The following is an 18,080-nucleotide window of genomic DNA, read 5'->3' as shown; positions in this document are numbered from 1 at the left end:
TCAAGTAATGTTCTGTTTATTTAGGTTATTCCAGATAAGTCATTTTTCTTAAAGGGACTCCAAGCTCTAATTAAAATCAAAATCTGAATTTACCTGGGGCTTTCTCCAGCCCACCGTAGGTCGGAAGGTCCCTCGACGTCCATCTGGCTCTTCTCCCAGTGCCTGGTCAGAAATGAACCCCGGTGGCTCCCGGCGACAATGGGCCCGAGAGTTGGGCTCCTCTTCCTGAAAGGTGACATCAGTCGTCACCACGCCGGCCGCCTCGCGTCATCAGGGGCCGCGTGACAGTACTGGCCGCGTGACAGTACTGCGCATGCGCGGTTTAATCGTGCATGCGCCGTACTGTCACGCCGGCCGGCGTGATGACGCGAAGCGGCCGGCGTGATGACGACTGACGTCATCTTTCAGGGAGAGGAGGCCGACACTCGGGCCCAGTGTCGCCGGGAGCCGCTGGGGAGCCATTTCTGACCAGGCCCTGGGAGAAGAGCCAGATGGACGTCGAGGGACCTCCCGACCTACGGTGGGCTGGAGAAAGCCCCAGGTAAGTTCAGATTTTGATTTTAATTAGAGCTCGGAGTCCCTTTAAATTTTTAGAATCCACTATAACTCAGCAGTCTTGAAGCTTTTCACCACATATATTTTTGAAAGAAATGAAACATAAGGATGCTGGAAAAATATTAAGTATCTCTTGTCTGAACAGAAAACTAGAGCAAATTTACCATCATTTTTACACATTACATTGCTGCTTATAAATAAAGTGTCATGAATGAGATGCTGTAGTACATTATCTCTGATCCACTGGATGTGTTAACATTTGTTTATACACAGAGACAAAATGGTGAACGATTTGAATAGAGTTTTTCAACATCTTTTATTTATCTGCAGAGGTGGAAGTCACACACAAGCATATCAACTGCATATCAATTTCTAATAGTTGAAAAATCGCTGTGAAGGGATTCATGTGTCACTTCCCTTAAGAGAGAAATTGATTCTTCTGGCAGTTGTCTAGTGAGCAGCAATTTGCCTAAAATGACATGAAAATTACATTAAAAAGTTAGTGAAACAATACAGTTTTACCATTAGTTTTCTTTTCGACATAAATTGCACTAAGCATACATATTGGGATGTATAGTGAAGCTATCAGTCAATACTGAGAACTTAGAGACATAACATTTACTATAGGTTTGTGATCCCACAACTGCAAATGCATATGCCTGATTTACAGAAAGTCTCCTAAGTGGCAAAAGTATTTCTTAAAAAAAAAAAAATCTTAGATACATTCTAGATAGATATATTTTATAGAAGGAATTCCTTGCACAAGAATCATCAAAGATCAATCTTCAACCTCTCTGATCATAGATTACACCACCACAAGACAAAGGTCATTGAAGAACATTAATCCTTTTGTTCTGCACAATCCTCTTCCTTATTTGACTTTTTGTGTACACTTGAACACTTTGTATTTGAAAGTTGGTACTCAAATGACATTTTATGATGAAAGATTTTAAAAAGACACAGACCCACCCCCTAACTTAACTAACTAAACTAAAACTTGTTCCCCACGTGTAACTTGTCTCTACCTTTCTCCTTTGGATAACACTGTTTCCCTCTTCTCTTTTTCTTTCTACCCCATATTTGTGGTACTCTATTCAACACTTTCATCTCCAAACCCCAGCCAATACTTTTATGTCTCTTTTATTCCTCTTCCTCCCTTACCAGTGTGCTACCACCCCTTCACCCCACACACATTGATCAACACAATTCCCCATTAGGGATGAGTAATCAAGATGTACGAGTTTGATCTTTTGACAATGGTGCTGATTCATGAAGCTGCACTACTATAACAGCATCAGCTCCATGATCCGCACAGCACTCTAAATTGTAGGCTGCACGCTACGCTCGCTCTTGTGGCATAGCGAGCTTTCTTTAGTTATGGGCGTTGCTTACATAGCAATGAGTGTGTCTTTAAATGCGGCCACTGCTTTGAAGTATCGTGACTGCGATACTTCACTAGAGCAACCACTATTATATTAATTAACATAGTTACTATGTAGTTAACATAATTAGTTAACTTAATTAACTCTAGTGAAATATCACGGTCGCGATACTTCAAAGCAGTGGCTGTATTTAAAGGAACGTGCATTGCTATGTAAGCAACACGCGTAACGAAGGAAGGCATGCTATGCTGCAAGAGCGAGCGTAGCATGCAGCCTACAATTTAGAGTGTGGTGCTGATCATGGAGCTCACGCTGCTATAGCAGTGCAACTTCATGAATCAGCCCCAACGTATCAAGTTAGAATCGGCACCCAGATTCGGCCATTGGGCTGTTTTCTGCAAGAACACACAAGTAAGTTAAAACTGCCTTATTTGTGCATAGGAACTGTCTTGACATTGCTATTTTTTTTTTCTGTTTCAAAATGTTTATTGAAAAATTAAACATAACAATTAGTAATGTAGTATAGAACATCTGCATATCATATCAATGACAATCAAAATCATGTACAAACAATAAATAGAATAAAAAAGAAATTGAAATGAATAAATAGAAAAAAATATGACACTTTTTATATTCAAATTTTGAATCTTGTCAAGTAAACATAAAAAAAACATTCTAAGTGTCTCATCAGGTGTGATTGAACAGGAATGATAGATTTATGCCTCAATGGAAAGAACACAGTATAGCCAATGGCATATATGTTATGACTATGATGGTAGAGGAAGAGACAATTCAATTAATTGAAATGGAGAAACAATTATGTCGATCAGTTGTGGAGCTGGATAAAACAATAGACAGTGAGAATGATAAAATGAAGGCTATGAAGCAAAAAAAGTTTCAACGGGATGTAGATGATTTTGCAACACAAAAGGTCTTTATGGTATATACTCAAAAACAAAGGGGACACTGTAGATCTAGGAGAAGAAAAAGCAGTTGGGTGTCCTACTCGGGTTAGTCCCAGGATGACACCCAAGTATTAGAATCAACACCAGGTACTTCTAAGCAAACAAATCCACACAAGAAGGATCATAGAGGAATCCTCAAAAGATCAGAGGGAATGTCAACAAGACACTCCACTTTTTTAGACAGAAATCTAAAAAGAGGTGGAAGAGGAACAAAGGGTCATCAAGATTAGAGGTCGCCGATACACAACCTTCTATGTCCACCGACAATAATATTATACATTTAACTGACCTCACCCCAACCCCCAGCGATGTTTCAGTTTTAAGCAAGGGTCTCTCATTTTGTCCGGTGGAGGCCGTACAGAATTTTGAGATCTATAAAAATATACAATTGTATTTGAGGAAAATTCTCCTAAAAATTTAATATGGAGATGTTACATCGCAAGGATTGGCTGGGGATCATATGGGCTACACTGATGTTGAAGACTTTGAAATAATAGAGGGAATGGAGGAAGAGGAGATGGGTTCTGAACCAAAGTTCCCCTTACATACTGATATGAGACCTGTATCGGAATATATGCCCTCTATGTCCAAAAATAAATATTAATAATTAATAATAAATATTTAATGAATGCGTCATGAAAGAGATAGAAACCTGGCAAATGCAAGATCTTATCTCAGATAATTTATCGCCTTGTGAACGCAAATCCTTACAAAAACGAAAGAATTTTCAGAATATTGTCATTAAAAAAATGACAAAGGCAGGAATATAGTATTGATGCCAGAAGAAATGTATTTAAAATAAATCAATTGACAGTTGGCCAATACTGACTGTTATGAACGGCCATGACCAATCCTTTCGAAAAATTGAGAGGCTAGTTGAATACTCGCTTGTATTGGGGATATTTGGACAATGTCCTCACTGAAAAAGAGTTTAAGGCATTACGGGTTGACCAATATGTGGCCCCAACTATTTACATTCAACCGAAAATTCACAAAAATCCTTTATGCCTTCCCAGGCCGCCCAATTATAGCTGCTATTAATGCTCCAACAGAAAAAGTAGCGCAGAATGTAGACAAGAAACTACAACCTATGGTTGAGATTCTACCGTCTTATGTCCTTGATACTATGCAGCTGTTACAAAAGCTTAAAAATGTGATGATCCCTGAATGCGATTCTGGTGGGGCTGGATGTTGAATCCTTATTCACATCCATCCCCAGCGTTGTGGGTAGACGTGCGGCAAACATATTTTGTGAATCATTTTCACCCTGATCAAGATAGCCACAACGATTTTGTGGATATGCTTTTGCAGTTTATTCTTGCTAACAATGTTTTCACATTTAACAATCGGTATTACCGGCAACGGCAGGGTGTGGCCATGGGGGCGGCCTGCTCTTTCGTCAGATGCCTATCTCCACCTGGGTGCATGGGAGGAGGAGGTGGTCTATGTGGACCAGGCATATCGGGAGCATGCCGTCCTCTGGCTACGCTATGTGGACGACATATTTTTACTTTTGACGGGGTCTACGGAAGACTTACATAATGTTGTGTCCCGTCTAAATGCAAATAGTTATAATATCTTCTTGAACTACAAGTATAATGAAAATGAGCTTGAATTTTTAGACATTAAGATTAGACGAGACAGTTTTGGTATTTCAACTTCCACATTTAGGAAACCCATGGCTGGAAACACTTTGTTACACTATCAAAGTGCTCACCTAGCCTTGCAGAAAACTGCTGTTCAAATAGGCCAATTTTTACACCTTAGAAGGAATTGCAGTGATACTGATACCTTTAAAAAGGAAGCCCTTGATTTGAAATTGAGATTAAAAGCTCGAGGCTGACTTCCGGTTCCGGCGCCTGGATGTAAGCAGGAGGGGAGAAGAGCTCCGCAGACCGCGCTGACTATTACCGGCCGAACAGCTGCTAAAGTGCCCCCACTCACTCGTGCAAGCTGCAGATTCCTCCAGGGTACTCAGCGCTCCCCCCGATACCGAGCATGGACCGTTATGTGATGCGGTCGGGCCGCAAGAGAAACAAGGAGGGCGAGGAAGGAGAGGAGGACAAGATGGCGTCTGACGCCTCCCCGCAGAACTCCAATGCCGGCAGCCGATCCCCTGAGTGGGAAAACAGCCAACAGCGCGACGGCTGGGACTCTGTCGCCGATCTCCAGGGAGCAGGTGAGCAGACGTCCACAGTGGACTACAAAAGAATAGCTGCAGAAGTAGTAGCAACGCTCAAGCCCGAGCTACATGCGGCAATACAGGCCGCCCTGGACAGGTCCATGAGAGACATCCACAGGCAGCTGCAAAAGCACGATTCCAGATTTGCACACGCAGAGGACCGTATACAAAAGCTGGAAGATAGAGAACAGCAGAGGGAGAGCAAGGTACAATTCCTCCTGGATGATAACAAACAAATGTACTCCAAACTGCAGGACTTAGAAAACCGATCTAGACGGAACAACATTAGAATTGTAGGCCTCCCAGAAACCATGCAAATGCAAGCCCTCCATGATTTCTCGGCTGCAGCACTGCCCAAACTGTTAGGCCTAAAGAAGGGCTACAAAGTGGAACGATCCCACAGAGTCGGGCCCCCCCGCAACCCAGATGATAAGAAACCCCCTAGAATGGTAATGACCCGCTACCTTGATTTTGCGGATAAAACGACCATAATGAGGGCATACAGGGTAATGGAGGGTCCTCTTGAATTCCAGGGCAACACCATCAGACTATTTAATGACTACTCCGCAGAGGTTTCCAGGCAAAGACAGGCTTTTAACCCTGCGTGTGCCCTATGCATCCAGAAAAAGATCAAATTCTCCTTACAATATCCCGCTATATTAAAGATTACAGATGGAGAAGAAGAATTGCACTCTTTCACTTCTGCAAAGGAGGCTTTAAAATTTCTAAAAAGCAAGAATTTCCCTCCACCACAGAATCTTCCAGAATGAACTTATTGTGTATTTCTTTGGAAACATTCCTAAGACCACTAGGGGGCACTGCTGCACTAGAAATAATCCTCAGTGCTGAAAACCTTTCATCATCTCTTCTCTTTGAAATCTACACAGCACGCAGGTACACTGTTTAAAAACTATCTACAAAGGCTGTGTATAAGGAGGCCAAGCCTTGGAGCTACCGTAGAACTATCTGCTTCCAGGGAAGAAGTGAAGCCACATTTCCCATGGTTTGGTTTTCGATTTTGTTTTTGTTTTTCTGTTTTCTTTTAAAAGCTTTTCAATCTTACGGAAGCCTGATGCTATATGAATATTTCCAGCACGACATGCTCCACGACTTCGGCCGAGGCTTGCTGGAATGCTTCCAATTCCACATAACTAAATATGCATCTGATTTCCAGTCACGATCCTATTGTTCAGGGGGGAAGGGGGGAGGGTTGCTGTTGGTCAGTTCTTTATATTGCCTAATGTTTGATGTTTTATGGGATGTGAAACGTGCAGTCGGACTCTTAGACCCTGGTTAGATGTCATTCAAAATTACCAGTTGGAATGTGAAGGGACTTAGATCCCCGGGCAAGCGCTCAGTAATACTGAGGCACCTAAAAAAAATTCACACTGACATAGCCCTATTACAGGAAACCCACCTAACCAAGGATCAATTCACCTATATGAAAAAGTCATGGGTTGGACAGGTTTATGGCTCTCCATCCCAAGAGAGGAAATCAGGGGTGCTAATCCTAATTCATAAAAATTTTCCGGGAGAAATAATAGAACATAGCAATGATGATAAAGGGAGATGGGCAAAGGTCCGACTGCGGGTTCACTGTGAAGAATATGAGCTTATGAGTGTGTATGCCCCAACAGATGAGGATAGGGTTTTTTTCAGATCTCTCCTCGCCACTACACTATCAATCAACACAACTAAATTTATACAAGGGGGGGACTTTAATTCACTAATGCATACTAAAGAGGACAGATCCGGGTCTTCCCTAATTAGCCCCTCAATTAGAAACAAATCTAAACTGCTGGTGGACTATGTAAATGAAGCTAATCTGTGTGATAGTTGGAGGACCCTCCATCCTGACGAATCCCAATACACTTTCTATTCAAACCCCCATAACTCCTGGTCCCGACTAGACTATTTCTTCACCTCAACCCTCCTAATGCAACAAATTGAATCCGTAGAAATTCTTGACCTCCTAATCTCAGATCACGCCCCGGTACAACTGTCAGTGCTCCCTAAAATGCCGAAAGGCTCTGATATCCTATGGAGATTTCCTAACTATTTATATCAGGATGAAGGGTTCGCAGCTTTACTCCAGCAATGGTGGTGGGAATATAAAGAAACAAACAAAGAGCATAGGAGTAATGTCTTTCTGTTTTGGGAGGCGGCTAAACCGGTCCTCAGAGGAAGAATAATTAGCTATGTAGCAGGGAAAAGGAAGCACTCAAATGCACAGTACTTGGAGTCAGTGGATACCCTACGCACAGCACATAAAAATTTCCTAGACAGGCCATCTTTAGAAAATAAACTAGCGTGGCTACGAACCAAGGGCCTGGCTGACCAATGCTTAAAAACCAGAGATAAATACCTTAAAACCTACAGAGACCTATACTATCATAAATTTGGCAACAAAATGGGCACTCTACTGTCCAGGTTAGCGAGACCTCCTCACACAAATTCCGTAATATCCAGCATATATACTGCACCAGGCCAAATCACCCATGACCCGCGTAAAATAAATAACACATTTAAGGCCTTCTATGAGTCCCTGTACCACAATCAAAAACCCCAAATGAGCCCCGGGCGAGACCAGGAGCTACTAAAAAACATCAAATTACCTACGCTCAGCGAGGATGACCTTACTTTTCTTAACGCAGAAATAACCGAAGCTGAGGTCACTTCTACCATTAAAAATTTAGCAAATAACAAGGCCCCAGGGCCAGACGGACTAACCCCGGAATTCTATAAACTGCTCAAAACCGACCTTGCCCCGATACTCACATCCCTTTTTAATCATATCCTAAAAGAAGGCAAATACCCCAACTCGGCAAATACGGCTCACATTAAAATACTGTTAAAATCAGGCAAGGACCCTCTGCTACCCAGCTCATACAGACCCATATCGCTCATAAACCAGGATCTCAAACTCCTATCTAAAATAATGGCAGACCGCCTGGCAGAGCTGATGCCTAAACTAGTGAGCCCCCACCAAGCAGGCTTCATCAGACAGAGATCAGCGGTCTCAAATGTACGCAAACTATTAATAGCCCAAGATTACGTAAAAGCATACCCCGCCACATGTAAAAACTATGCTGTTCTATTAATCGACGCGGAAAAAGCCTTCGACAACGTGCAATGGGATTGGCTTGACAGAGTAATGGACAAGCTAAACATCACAGGCCCTTTCCGCAACCTAGTTAAAGCTACACAGACTGACCCCTGCGCCCAAATTTACACACCAGGATTTCTCTCCCCAAGGTTTAAGTTAGAAAAGGGAACAAGGCAGGGTTGCCCCCTGTCCCCCCTTCTCTTCAATCTAGCGCTGGATCCACTGACTCGAATACGCATATAAAAGGCATACACATAGGAGACACTGCATTGACCCAAGCATTATTTGCGGACGATGTAATGATTTTCCTATCTGATCCCGCAAACCAATTGCAAACAGTATTTAGCCTATTGGAAGAGGTGGGAAAAGAGAGTGGGTTTAAAGCAAATGTATCAAAGTGTGAAATCATGTTCCTATCTAAGCAGGCCCTGATCCCCCCACAGTCCACTTATCCCATAAAAATATGCTCACAAGTCAAATACCTAGGACTGAACTTTAGTAGACACCCAGACAAACTATACACACTAAACTACACCCCCTTGATAGCCAAAATAAAACGCCAACTGTCGAGCTGGGCTTCTCTACCAATCAATCTAGTGGGCAGGGCAGCATTACTCAAATCTGTCAGCTTCGGCAGACTTTTATACCCACTCCAAACTCTGCCAATCCTCATGAAACACACAGATATCAAAGAACTAAATAGGGCCTTTGCACTTTTTTTATGGGGAAAGGGAAAACACAGGATTGCCTTTAACAAACTTCAGATGCCTAAAGAAAAAGGTGGGCTGAATATACCTGACATCAGACGCTATAATCTGGCGTGTATGACCAGACACATAAGAGACTGGATCAACGGCTCCAGCATCTTTTCAAATCATACTTTAGAAGCAGCATATGCTGAACCATGGACCCTATCGGGCCTTCTACACAGCAAAATCACATCCCTACCTCTGCGCCTCAGATATAGCGAAACGATGCGGGACACAATAATTACATGGAAAGAAATCTGCAAAAGATTTAAAATACCTTACCAGGTCACAAAATACATGCCCTTTTGGGGCAACCCTGGTTTCCCCCCCAGCCTGACACATAGGGGCTTTTTGGACTGGGAAAAGAGAGGTCTAGTAAGATTAGGCCAGCTCACACATCTCAGAGAAAACAAACTACTGTCCTTCTCTGAAACCAGAGCAAAATTCTCCCTCCCTCCTCACCACTTTCTGTACTTCGGGCAGATGAGAGCCTACATAGCTAGCATGCTGAAAGACCAATCCAGTTTGACACATATAACTCCCTTTGACAACTTCATTGCCCCACACTTAACAAAGGTGTCCTTGTCTCAACTCCAATCCGCCCTACAGAATCAGGATAACCCCTCGAAAGCATGCCTTTCTTTCCAATCATGGGGCAAAGATTTACTGGACCCAGACATTCCATCCAAAATAATTTCGGGACTGGGAACTTTCAGACAGCTAATGATAGGGGAAAAATGGAGAGAATCACATCTTAAGTTCATCCACAGAGCAAAATATGCTTTCAACATCAAATATACCAGACCCCCCCCACACTACTCCCCAAAATGCCCCAAATGCCAACTCCCAAATGCAGATCTATTACACTGTGTATGGTCGTGCCCACATATCAGACTATTCTGGCTAAAAGTCCTAGACTATATCTATAAATTATGCAAACAAAAACTGCAACTAGACCCTGCATTACTGTTATTTAATCACCATGAGACCCCTGAGGTGCGAGATGGGGTGGAAAACACAGCCAGGGGTGTGGGTCCCCTCCCACACCTGGTCATTATCGCATCCAGAAAAGTAATCTTCAACAAATGGATCCATGCAACGCATCCCTCTGTCTGGGATGTTAAGGAGGAACTAACACATCTGTTCAACCTAGACAGACTGGACGCTCTGGTCCACAAAGAAAAACGGACTAAGCACCTTTTCAAAACCTGGAAACCTTTCATTCTGGCCACCTTCACAACAACAGAAAAAAACAAACTCATGGAACATTTCAAATACACTGGCTGGTACTGCACGGCCCAACTGCAAGGCACTTTGGGCAGGCTGGAAATTACTAACTAAAAGCATCAACTATGCCCCATACTGGAAATGAACACTGCAGAAACAGGGAATTCCCAGGTAAAGTTTCATCCTAAATAGCAAATTACCCAGGAAAAGAACTGACCAACAGGGGTGGGTTAGGGAGGGGTAGTTTTGAAATGTTTTCTCTGTTTTTGTTGCCCTAGGTTTTGGGGCAATCTCATGTGACATATGGACAAATGTCAGACACCCTTGTAATACTCTGTATGTTATATCGCCCATGTTGGGCTATATCTTGGTGCCTTAGACTTCTTGTGCTTCAGGAAACATGTTAACTTTTGCTACTAGCTTTGTTACGTAAAATCCTGAAAAAACCAAATAAAATATGTTATAAAAAAAATAAAAAAAAAAAGCTCGAGGCTACCCAAATAAATTATTAAAGTCAGCGTATTATAGAGCCCTAAAGTCCAATCGAGATGATCTTTTAATAAAAAAACTACGAACTAATCTACAGTTCTGCCCCAGACTTATCTCTATATATGGCCTTCATTGGAACAGGCTAAGGAACACTTTACAGCGGTTTTGGCCTATTCTTTTGAATGATGGCAAAATAGCTGAAATAATAGGCCCCAGACATTTACTTACAGCCAGACGGAACAAAAACTTAGCTGATATCTTAACCAAATCAGAATATAAGGGTAGTAAACAGCCGTTTTCCAGGAAAAGGAATGGTATGACTCCGTGCAAAAAATGTTCAGTTTGCCAATATGTAGAAAAAACAGGTACATTTGCCAACTCAGCAGGTGATAAAACATACAATATAAGATGCCCCTTGGATTGTCTAAGTACATATGTCATGACTTGCCCTTGTGGCAAACATTATGTGGGCAAAACTGAAAGAGAACTGCGAATTCAAGAACATGTAAGGGCTAGTGTGGATTCTGCAAGGGAGGAAAAGAGGGACAAAACCCCTGTAACAAACATGGAAGAGACAGCTGCGGTGAACAGCGATACCACCGCAGCTGCCTCCATCTACCTGCCTAGCGATCTATCCGGTCCTCTGGCGTCTAGCACGCTGAGGACGGGTTTGTCAGCAGCACATAGGGTTGCATTGTCACGTGCGCGTGCGCACAGACAAGACCTTTATGCGGGGAGGAGGCGCGTCAGCTGACCGGCCGTTCGGCTGACGTCAGAGGAGACGCTCGCCGCTCCTCATTGGTTGATGAGAGGGGGCATGCCGGAGGGGTCTCCTCTGCTTCTTAAGCTTCCCGGAATCACTCGCAACTTGTCTGCTGTTGCGAATACTTTGGGCTCTATTCATAAAACATTACCGCAAGTTTTCCGCTCAAAACAGCGGACTTTCCCGACCATTTAGCAAAGTGGGCATTCATAAAAGCTGTTCCCGCATGAAAATCTACAATCCCCCAGCAGAGCGAGAAATTTCCGCCTTCTGCAGTGTTTTTCTAGATTTATCTAGAAAAAAGTAACAAAATGGCCATTCATAAAGATTAGAGGAAGCAGTATGTGGACGGGAAATACCGCTTCCTCGATATAGCGAGAAGCCTGCAGATTACATACAAGTAAATGGGACAGACCTCCCAGAGAGAGCAGCGCACGGAGGGACTCTGCCGGCTTAAGTGTTTCCGCATGCCTTCCGACAGTTTACCGCCAGCCTTCAGCGGGAGATCTCCGCTCTGCTATCCCAGCTGCCAAAATTTTTATGAATGCCCACCCAGAAGTCTAAAATACCAATGCGGTATTTTCCCTCCAGGAGTATTTTCGCAACACTTTTTTTTATGAATAGAGCCCTTTGTGTTAGCGCTCAGACCTTAGATAGATCCGGTGTGCTTTGATCCGGGAGGAAACCGGGGATTTCACACAGTGATAGGATTGTTTGATAGCCATAATCAGAATTGAATATTGTATTATCTGTGTATGACTCTTGCTCGTTCTGACTATTCCTACTCTCACTGATTCTGTACTTCTGCCCATCTGATCTTGTTGCTGACTCTGCCTGTTTAAACCTTCTTGCCTTAGCCTTCTGTCTTTGTACCGTATCTGCCAGTCTGTTGCCAACTCGGTTAGTCTGACCACTCTACTCTCACCAGAGGGCCCTAGTCTCTGGTGAGGGGTTTTGTACTGTTAGTGCCCACCAGCTCCTCTGGTGTGGCATAGCTAAACCTATCAGTACTACTGTTGCACCAAGCACTATACCTTACTATTACATTAGCTGTTGGTATACTTGTATTATTGGTGATTCTGCAGATCATCATATAATCAGGTATATGTCTGCATTATAGGTGATACTGCAGATCACCTAATAATCAGAATTCTGTTACTTGCTGACACCAATCGTTAAAGAACAGCAGACCAAAATGTCTATGGACGCACTGTGCAGCCCAGTTGGGGCCTTGACCAGAGCGGTGAACAATTTAACCGTGCTGGTCAATACCCAACAAACGCAGATCACCCAGCTGTCTGGAGTTGTGCAAGCTCTCCAGCCAGCAACCGCACCAGTGCAGTCCCCTCCTGTTGTTGATCTAAGAATGCCTCTCCCTGAAAAGTTTTCAGGGCACAAATCTGACTTTCAGAATTTCAGAAATCATTGCCTCTTACTTTGAGATGAGACCTATTTCATCAGGAACAGAAAATCAGAGGGTGACCCTTATTAAAACCTTATTATCAGGGGATTCACGGACATGGGCATACAGTCTTCCCAGTGATCATGAGGCACTATCTTCATACCAGGAGTTTTTAAGACTATGGCTATAATATACGATAATCCTGATATCGCAGTCACTGCTGAAAGGAAGCTAAAGTCCCTCAGACAGGGACGTAATATGGTGGAAACTTATGCCGCAGAATTTAGAAGGTGGGCTGTGTCGGCTAGATGGGGACAGTTCGCTTTATTAGATTGTTTTTTAACGGGATTGTCTGACCCGGTCTCTGATGTGATGTTAGCTCATCCTGAGCCTAAAACTGTCGATGAAGCGATTGCATTGGCGGTAAAGATTGATCGCCGCATTCGTTATCAGAGGCAGACTCATGGGAGATACCCTGTGAGATCTGTTCCTAAGATCTGTCCGTCACTTTCTCCTCCTCCGGATGAACCGATGCAAATCGGACATTCTAAATTGTCAGAGGTAGAGAAAAACCGCAGACGATCAGAAAGACTCTGTTTATACTGTGCATAAAAGGGTCATGTAGTACAGAACTGCCCTAAGAAGTCGGGAAACGCTGCCGCCTAGGTGTAGTTAGAGGTACTACCCTAGGCGAGCCAGCATTACCTCTAACAGATAATCGCTTGCTCCTCCCCTGTTCTATCACCTGGGAAGGTCAAGTTCGGTCCACTCAGGCAGGATTCGGGCTCTGCAGCCAATTTTATAGACTATGACTTCGTTAAGAAATTGGGGATTCCCCTAATCCCATTGGACAGACAGATCTTGGTGACAGCTGTGGATGATTCTCCCCTGCAGTGTAAACAGCCTCTTTCTCAGACCCCTGTACTACTGTGTCATGTAGGGGTATTACATAAAGAAAAATTACAGTTTTTTGTGCTTCAAATGGCAACCTCCACTGTGATCCTTGGGATGCCGTGGTTGCAAAAGCATTCTCCTCAGATTGACTGCAGTTCCGGCCAGTTGTTAAGCTGGTCCTCCTTTTGTCATCATCATTGTATGGAGAAAGTTGCTGTTTGCGCCACCAAGGTTCAGGTGGAGGGGGTGCCAAGGCAGTATGCAGAATTTATGGATGTGTTCTGTCCCAAGTCTGCAGACAAACTTCCCCCACACCAAAGTTTTGACTGTCCCATTGAGTTACGGTCAGGTTGTATGCCCCCTAGGGGTCACTTGTATAACCTTTCTGGTCCTGAAAAACTTGCTATGCAGGATTACATTAAGGAAAACCTGGCCAAAGGGTTTATCCGTCCTAGGTCTCCGGCCGGAGCAGGGTTCTTTTTTGTTCAGAAAAAAGATGGTGGCCTTCGGCCGTGTATTGATTATCGGGGATTGAACAAGATTACCGTAAAGAATCGTTACCCACTCCCTCTGATTGATGATTTATTCTCCCAGATGACTAATGCTAGTATCTTCTCTAAACTCGATTTGAGAGGGGCATACAACCTGGTACGCATAAGGGAGGGTGACGAATGGAAGACGGCATTTAACACGCCCCACGGGCACTACGAGTACCTTGTCATGCCCTTCGGGTTGTTTAACGCCCCTGCAGTTTTCCAGGAGTTGATCAATGAGATGTTCAGAGAAGTCCTGGGGAAGTTCGTTCTGGTACATTTGGATGATATACTGATCTTCTCACCTAACCTGACAAAACATAGGGAACATGTAAAGTTTGTTTTGAAGAAACTTAGGCAGCATTCCCTGTATACTAAGTTAGAGAAATGTCTTTTTGAGGTGTCTGAAGTTTCGTTTTTAGGGTATATCATTTCTACCTCTGGTCTTTCCATGGATCCAGGAAAAGTATCTGCCGTTCTGGAGTGGCCACAACCCGTGGGGTTGAAAGCACTCCAGAGATTCATAGGCTTTGCTAACTACTATAGAAGATTCATTAAAGGATTCACTTCTGTAGTAGCACCCCTCACCAAGCTCACCAAGAAAGGGGCGGATACTTATAACTGGTCAGCAGAAGCTCACTCTGCTTTTTCATCATTAAAGCAGCGGTTTTGTTCAGCTCCTATCTTGCGGCATGTGGATATCACTCTTCCCTTTATTGTGGAGGTGGATGCATCAGAGATTGGGGTCGGGGCTGTACTGTCACAACACTCTGGTTATCAAGGCAGGCTGCATCCCTGTGCATTTTTCTCACGTAAGTTCTCCCCCGCTGAGAGAAATTACGATATTGGAAACAGGGAGCTTCTGGCCATTAAACTTGCATTTGAGGAATGGCGCCATTGGCTCGATGGGGCAGAACATACGATCACGGTCTATACGGACCATAAGAATTTGGAATACATAGAAGGGGCTAAGAGACTTAGTCCCCGACAGGCTCGCTGGTCCCTATTTTTCTCGAGGTTCAGGTTCGTGATTACCTATAAGCCAGGTAATAAAAATGTTAAAGCAGACGCCCTGTCTAGATGTTTTGAGCCTGAGACAGTTCAGTCACCGACCCCTGAGAGCATTCTTCCAGAGAAGGTGGTCTTAGCGGCCACTAAGACTTGGGAAAATTGGTCCACCACTTTAGTCCCCTATCAACAAGATGTTCCCGAGGGGAAACCTGAGGGGGTTCTATTTGTACCACTTCCCTTTCGCTTGCAGATCTTGCAGTTGTTTCATGCACATAAAAATGCAGGGCACCCGGGGCTGCTCGGACACAGGATTTGCTTTCCAGATGTGTCTGGTGGCCATCTTTAGCTCTTGATTGTAAAGAGTTTGTGAAGGATTGTTCCATCTGTGCCAGGAACAAACCGTCCCATCAGGCTCCTGTGGGCACTCTGCAATCTTTGCCAGTGCCTGAGGAGCCAAGGGCCCATTTGTCCATGGACTTTGTGGAAGAACTCCCCAGGTCCGAGGGAAAAACGGTCATCTGGGTGGTAGTCGACAGGATCAGCAAGATGGCTCATTTCATTCCTCTGGACGGATTCCCCACTGCCCAAGAATTGCCGGATCTCATCATTCAGCACATTTTCCGGTTGCATGGCATCCCGGAGAATGTGGTGTCAGATAGGGGAGTTCAGTTCGTGTCCAGATTCTGGAGAGCCTTTGGTCATCATCTGGGTATGGACCTGTCATTTTCCCCAGGCTACCACCCACAGACCAACGGGCAAACTGAAAGGGTTAACCAGTCCTTAGAGCAGTTCCTTAGATGCTATGTGGCTGATGCGCAATTGGAATGGGCGAAATTCTTGCCATTCGCAGAATTCGCGCATAACAACTTGAAAAGTTCTTCTTCTGGCTTTTTTCCCTTTCAGGTGGTAATGGGGAGATCCACAAAATTTTCCACGTTGTCAGTGGTTTCTTCTCCTTTTCCTGCTCTTTAAGATTGGCAGGGAGCATTAAAGGAGATTTGGATTATGGTTAAAAGGAATTTGGAAAAGGCCTTTCAGACCCAGAAAAAGCAGGCAGATAAAAAACGGTCAGTGAAATGGGAATTCGTGCCAGGAGACATGGTGTGGGTTTCAACCCGACATCTGGCCCTGAAACAGCCTTCAGCAAAGCTGGGCCCCAGGTTTATAGGCCCATACCCTGTTTCTAAAAAGATTAATAATGTCTCTTATGTCATTTCTCTGCCACCCAGTATGAAAGGTGTAAATACATTCCAAGTGTCTCTGTTGAAGCCGGCTGTGCATGTGGATTCCTCTCCCCTCCCCCCCCACCGTGGTGATTGATGGTGAACCTGAGTACGAGATTGAACAGATTTTGGATTCTCGTCGGGTGCATAACTCGGTACAGTACCTTGTTCATTGGAAGGGGTATGGGCCTGAGGAGAGGTCTTGGGTGCCGAGTTGTCGCATGCATGCTGAGGAACTTAGGAAAAAGTTTCATGAGTTGCATCCTGAGAAACCATGCAGGACGTGTCCGGAGTCCACGCCTCGAGGGGGGGTACTGTAACAAACACGGAAGAGACAGCTGCGGTGAACAGCGATACCACCGCAGCTGCCTCCATCTCCCTGCCTAGCGATCTATCTGGTCCTCTGGCTAGCACGCCGAGGACGGGTTTGTCAGCAGCACATAGCGTTGCATTGTCGCGTGCGTGTGCGCACAGACGAGACCTTTATGCGGGGAGGAGGCGCGTCAGTTGACTGGCCGGCCGGCTGACGTCAGAGGAGACGCTCGCCGCCCCTCATTGGTTGATGAGAGGGGGCATGCCGAAGGGGTCTCCTCTGCTTCTTAAGCTTCCCGGAATCACTCGCAACTTTTCTGCTGTTGCGAATACTTTGTGTTAGCGCTCAGACCTTAGATAGATCCGGTGTGCTTTGATCCGGGAGGAAACCGGGGATTTCACACAGTGATAGGATTGTTTGATAGCCATAATCAGAATTGAATATTGTATTATCTGTGTATGACTCTTGCTCGTTCTGACTATTCCTACTCTCACTGATTCTGTACTTCTGCCCATCTGATCTTGTTGCTGACTCTGCCTGTTTAAACCTTCTTGCCTTAGCCTTCTGTCTTTGTACCGTATCTGCCAGTCTGTTGCCAACTCGGTTAGTCTGACCACTCTACTCTCACCAGAGGGCCCTAGTCTCTGGTGAGGGGTTTTGTACTGTTAGTGCCCACCAGCTCCTCTGGTGTGGCATAGCTAAACCTATCAGTACTACTGTTGCACCAAGCACTATACCTTACTATTACATTAGCTGTTGGTATACTTGTATTATTGGTGATTCTGCAGATCATCATATAATCAGGTATATATCTGCATTATAGGTGATACTGCAGATCACCTAATAATCAGAATTCTGTTACTTGCTGACACCAATCGTTACAACCCCTATCTCTTCCCACTTTGCAGAATATCACAACTCTGATCCAGCTGGTCTGAAATTTAAATCTATATACCGCTTAGATCCAGGGATCAGATATTGCAATATGAGAGCACAGCCTATTAAAAAAGAAAGCTACAGTATTTATCAACTTAAAACGATAGCCCCTTTTGGCCTCAATGTGGATTTGAGCTTAAAAGTTTTTTTGAAATAATAAGGTATATATTGTTTCTATTCTATTGTTAGGCTTTCCATATGTTCTGCTTGGTATTTATGGGAACTTGAAGCCTATATATATATATATATATATATATATATATATGTAATGCCAAATATATTCACAAGATGTCCCCAAATCTCATCGCTTAGCCTATTCCCAGAGTCCCCCACTAGATGGCGCCTATTTG

General features: G+C 44.1%; 1 protein-coding gene across 6 annotated transcripts in view; it reads right to left on the bottom strand.

The window, feature by feature from the left end:
• Positions 1 to 871: 871 nt before the first annotated feature.
• The window catches only part of TERT (telomerase reverse transcriptase), a 961,487-nt gene continuing 944,278 nt past the window's right edge, over positions 872 to 18,080 (bottom strand). For 5 of the 6 annotated variants that reach the window (XM_068236452.1, XM_068236445.1, XM_068236448.1 and 2 more), the window contains one exon: positions 872 to 1,024. In XM_068236452.1, coding sequence (XP_068092553.1) covers positions 921 to 1,024 — 104 coding nt within the window. In that variant the 3' untranslated portion in view covers positions 872 to 920. Of the gene's footprint in view, positions 1,025 to 14,428; positions 14,558 to 18,080 lie in introns of all 6 variants that reach the window. The other variant, XM_068236447.1, reaches the window with a different exon arrangement.

Source organism: Hyperolius riggenbachi, chromosome 5 (genome assembly GCF_040937935.1).
Source record: "Hyperolius riggenbachi isolate aHypRig1 chromosome 5, aHypRig1.pri, whole genome shotgun sequence".
Lineage (NCBI taxonomy): Eukaryota > Metazoa > Chordata > Amphibia > Anura > Hyperoliidae > Hyperolius > Hyperolius riggenbachi.
This window is presented reverse-complemented; position numbering and strand designations above follow the sequence as displayed.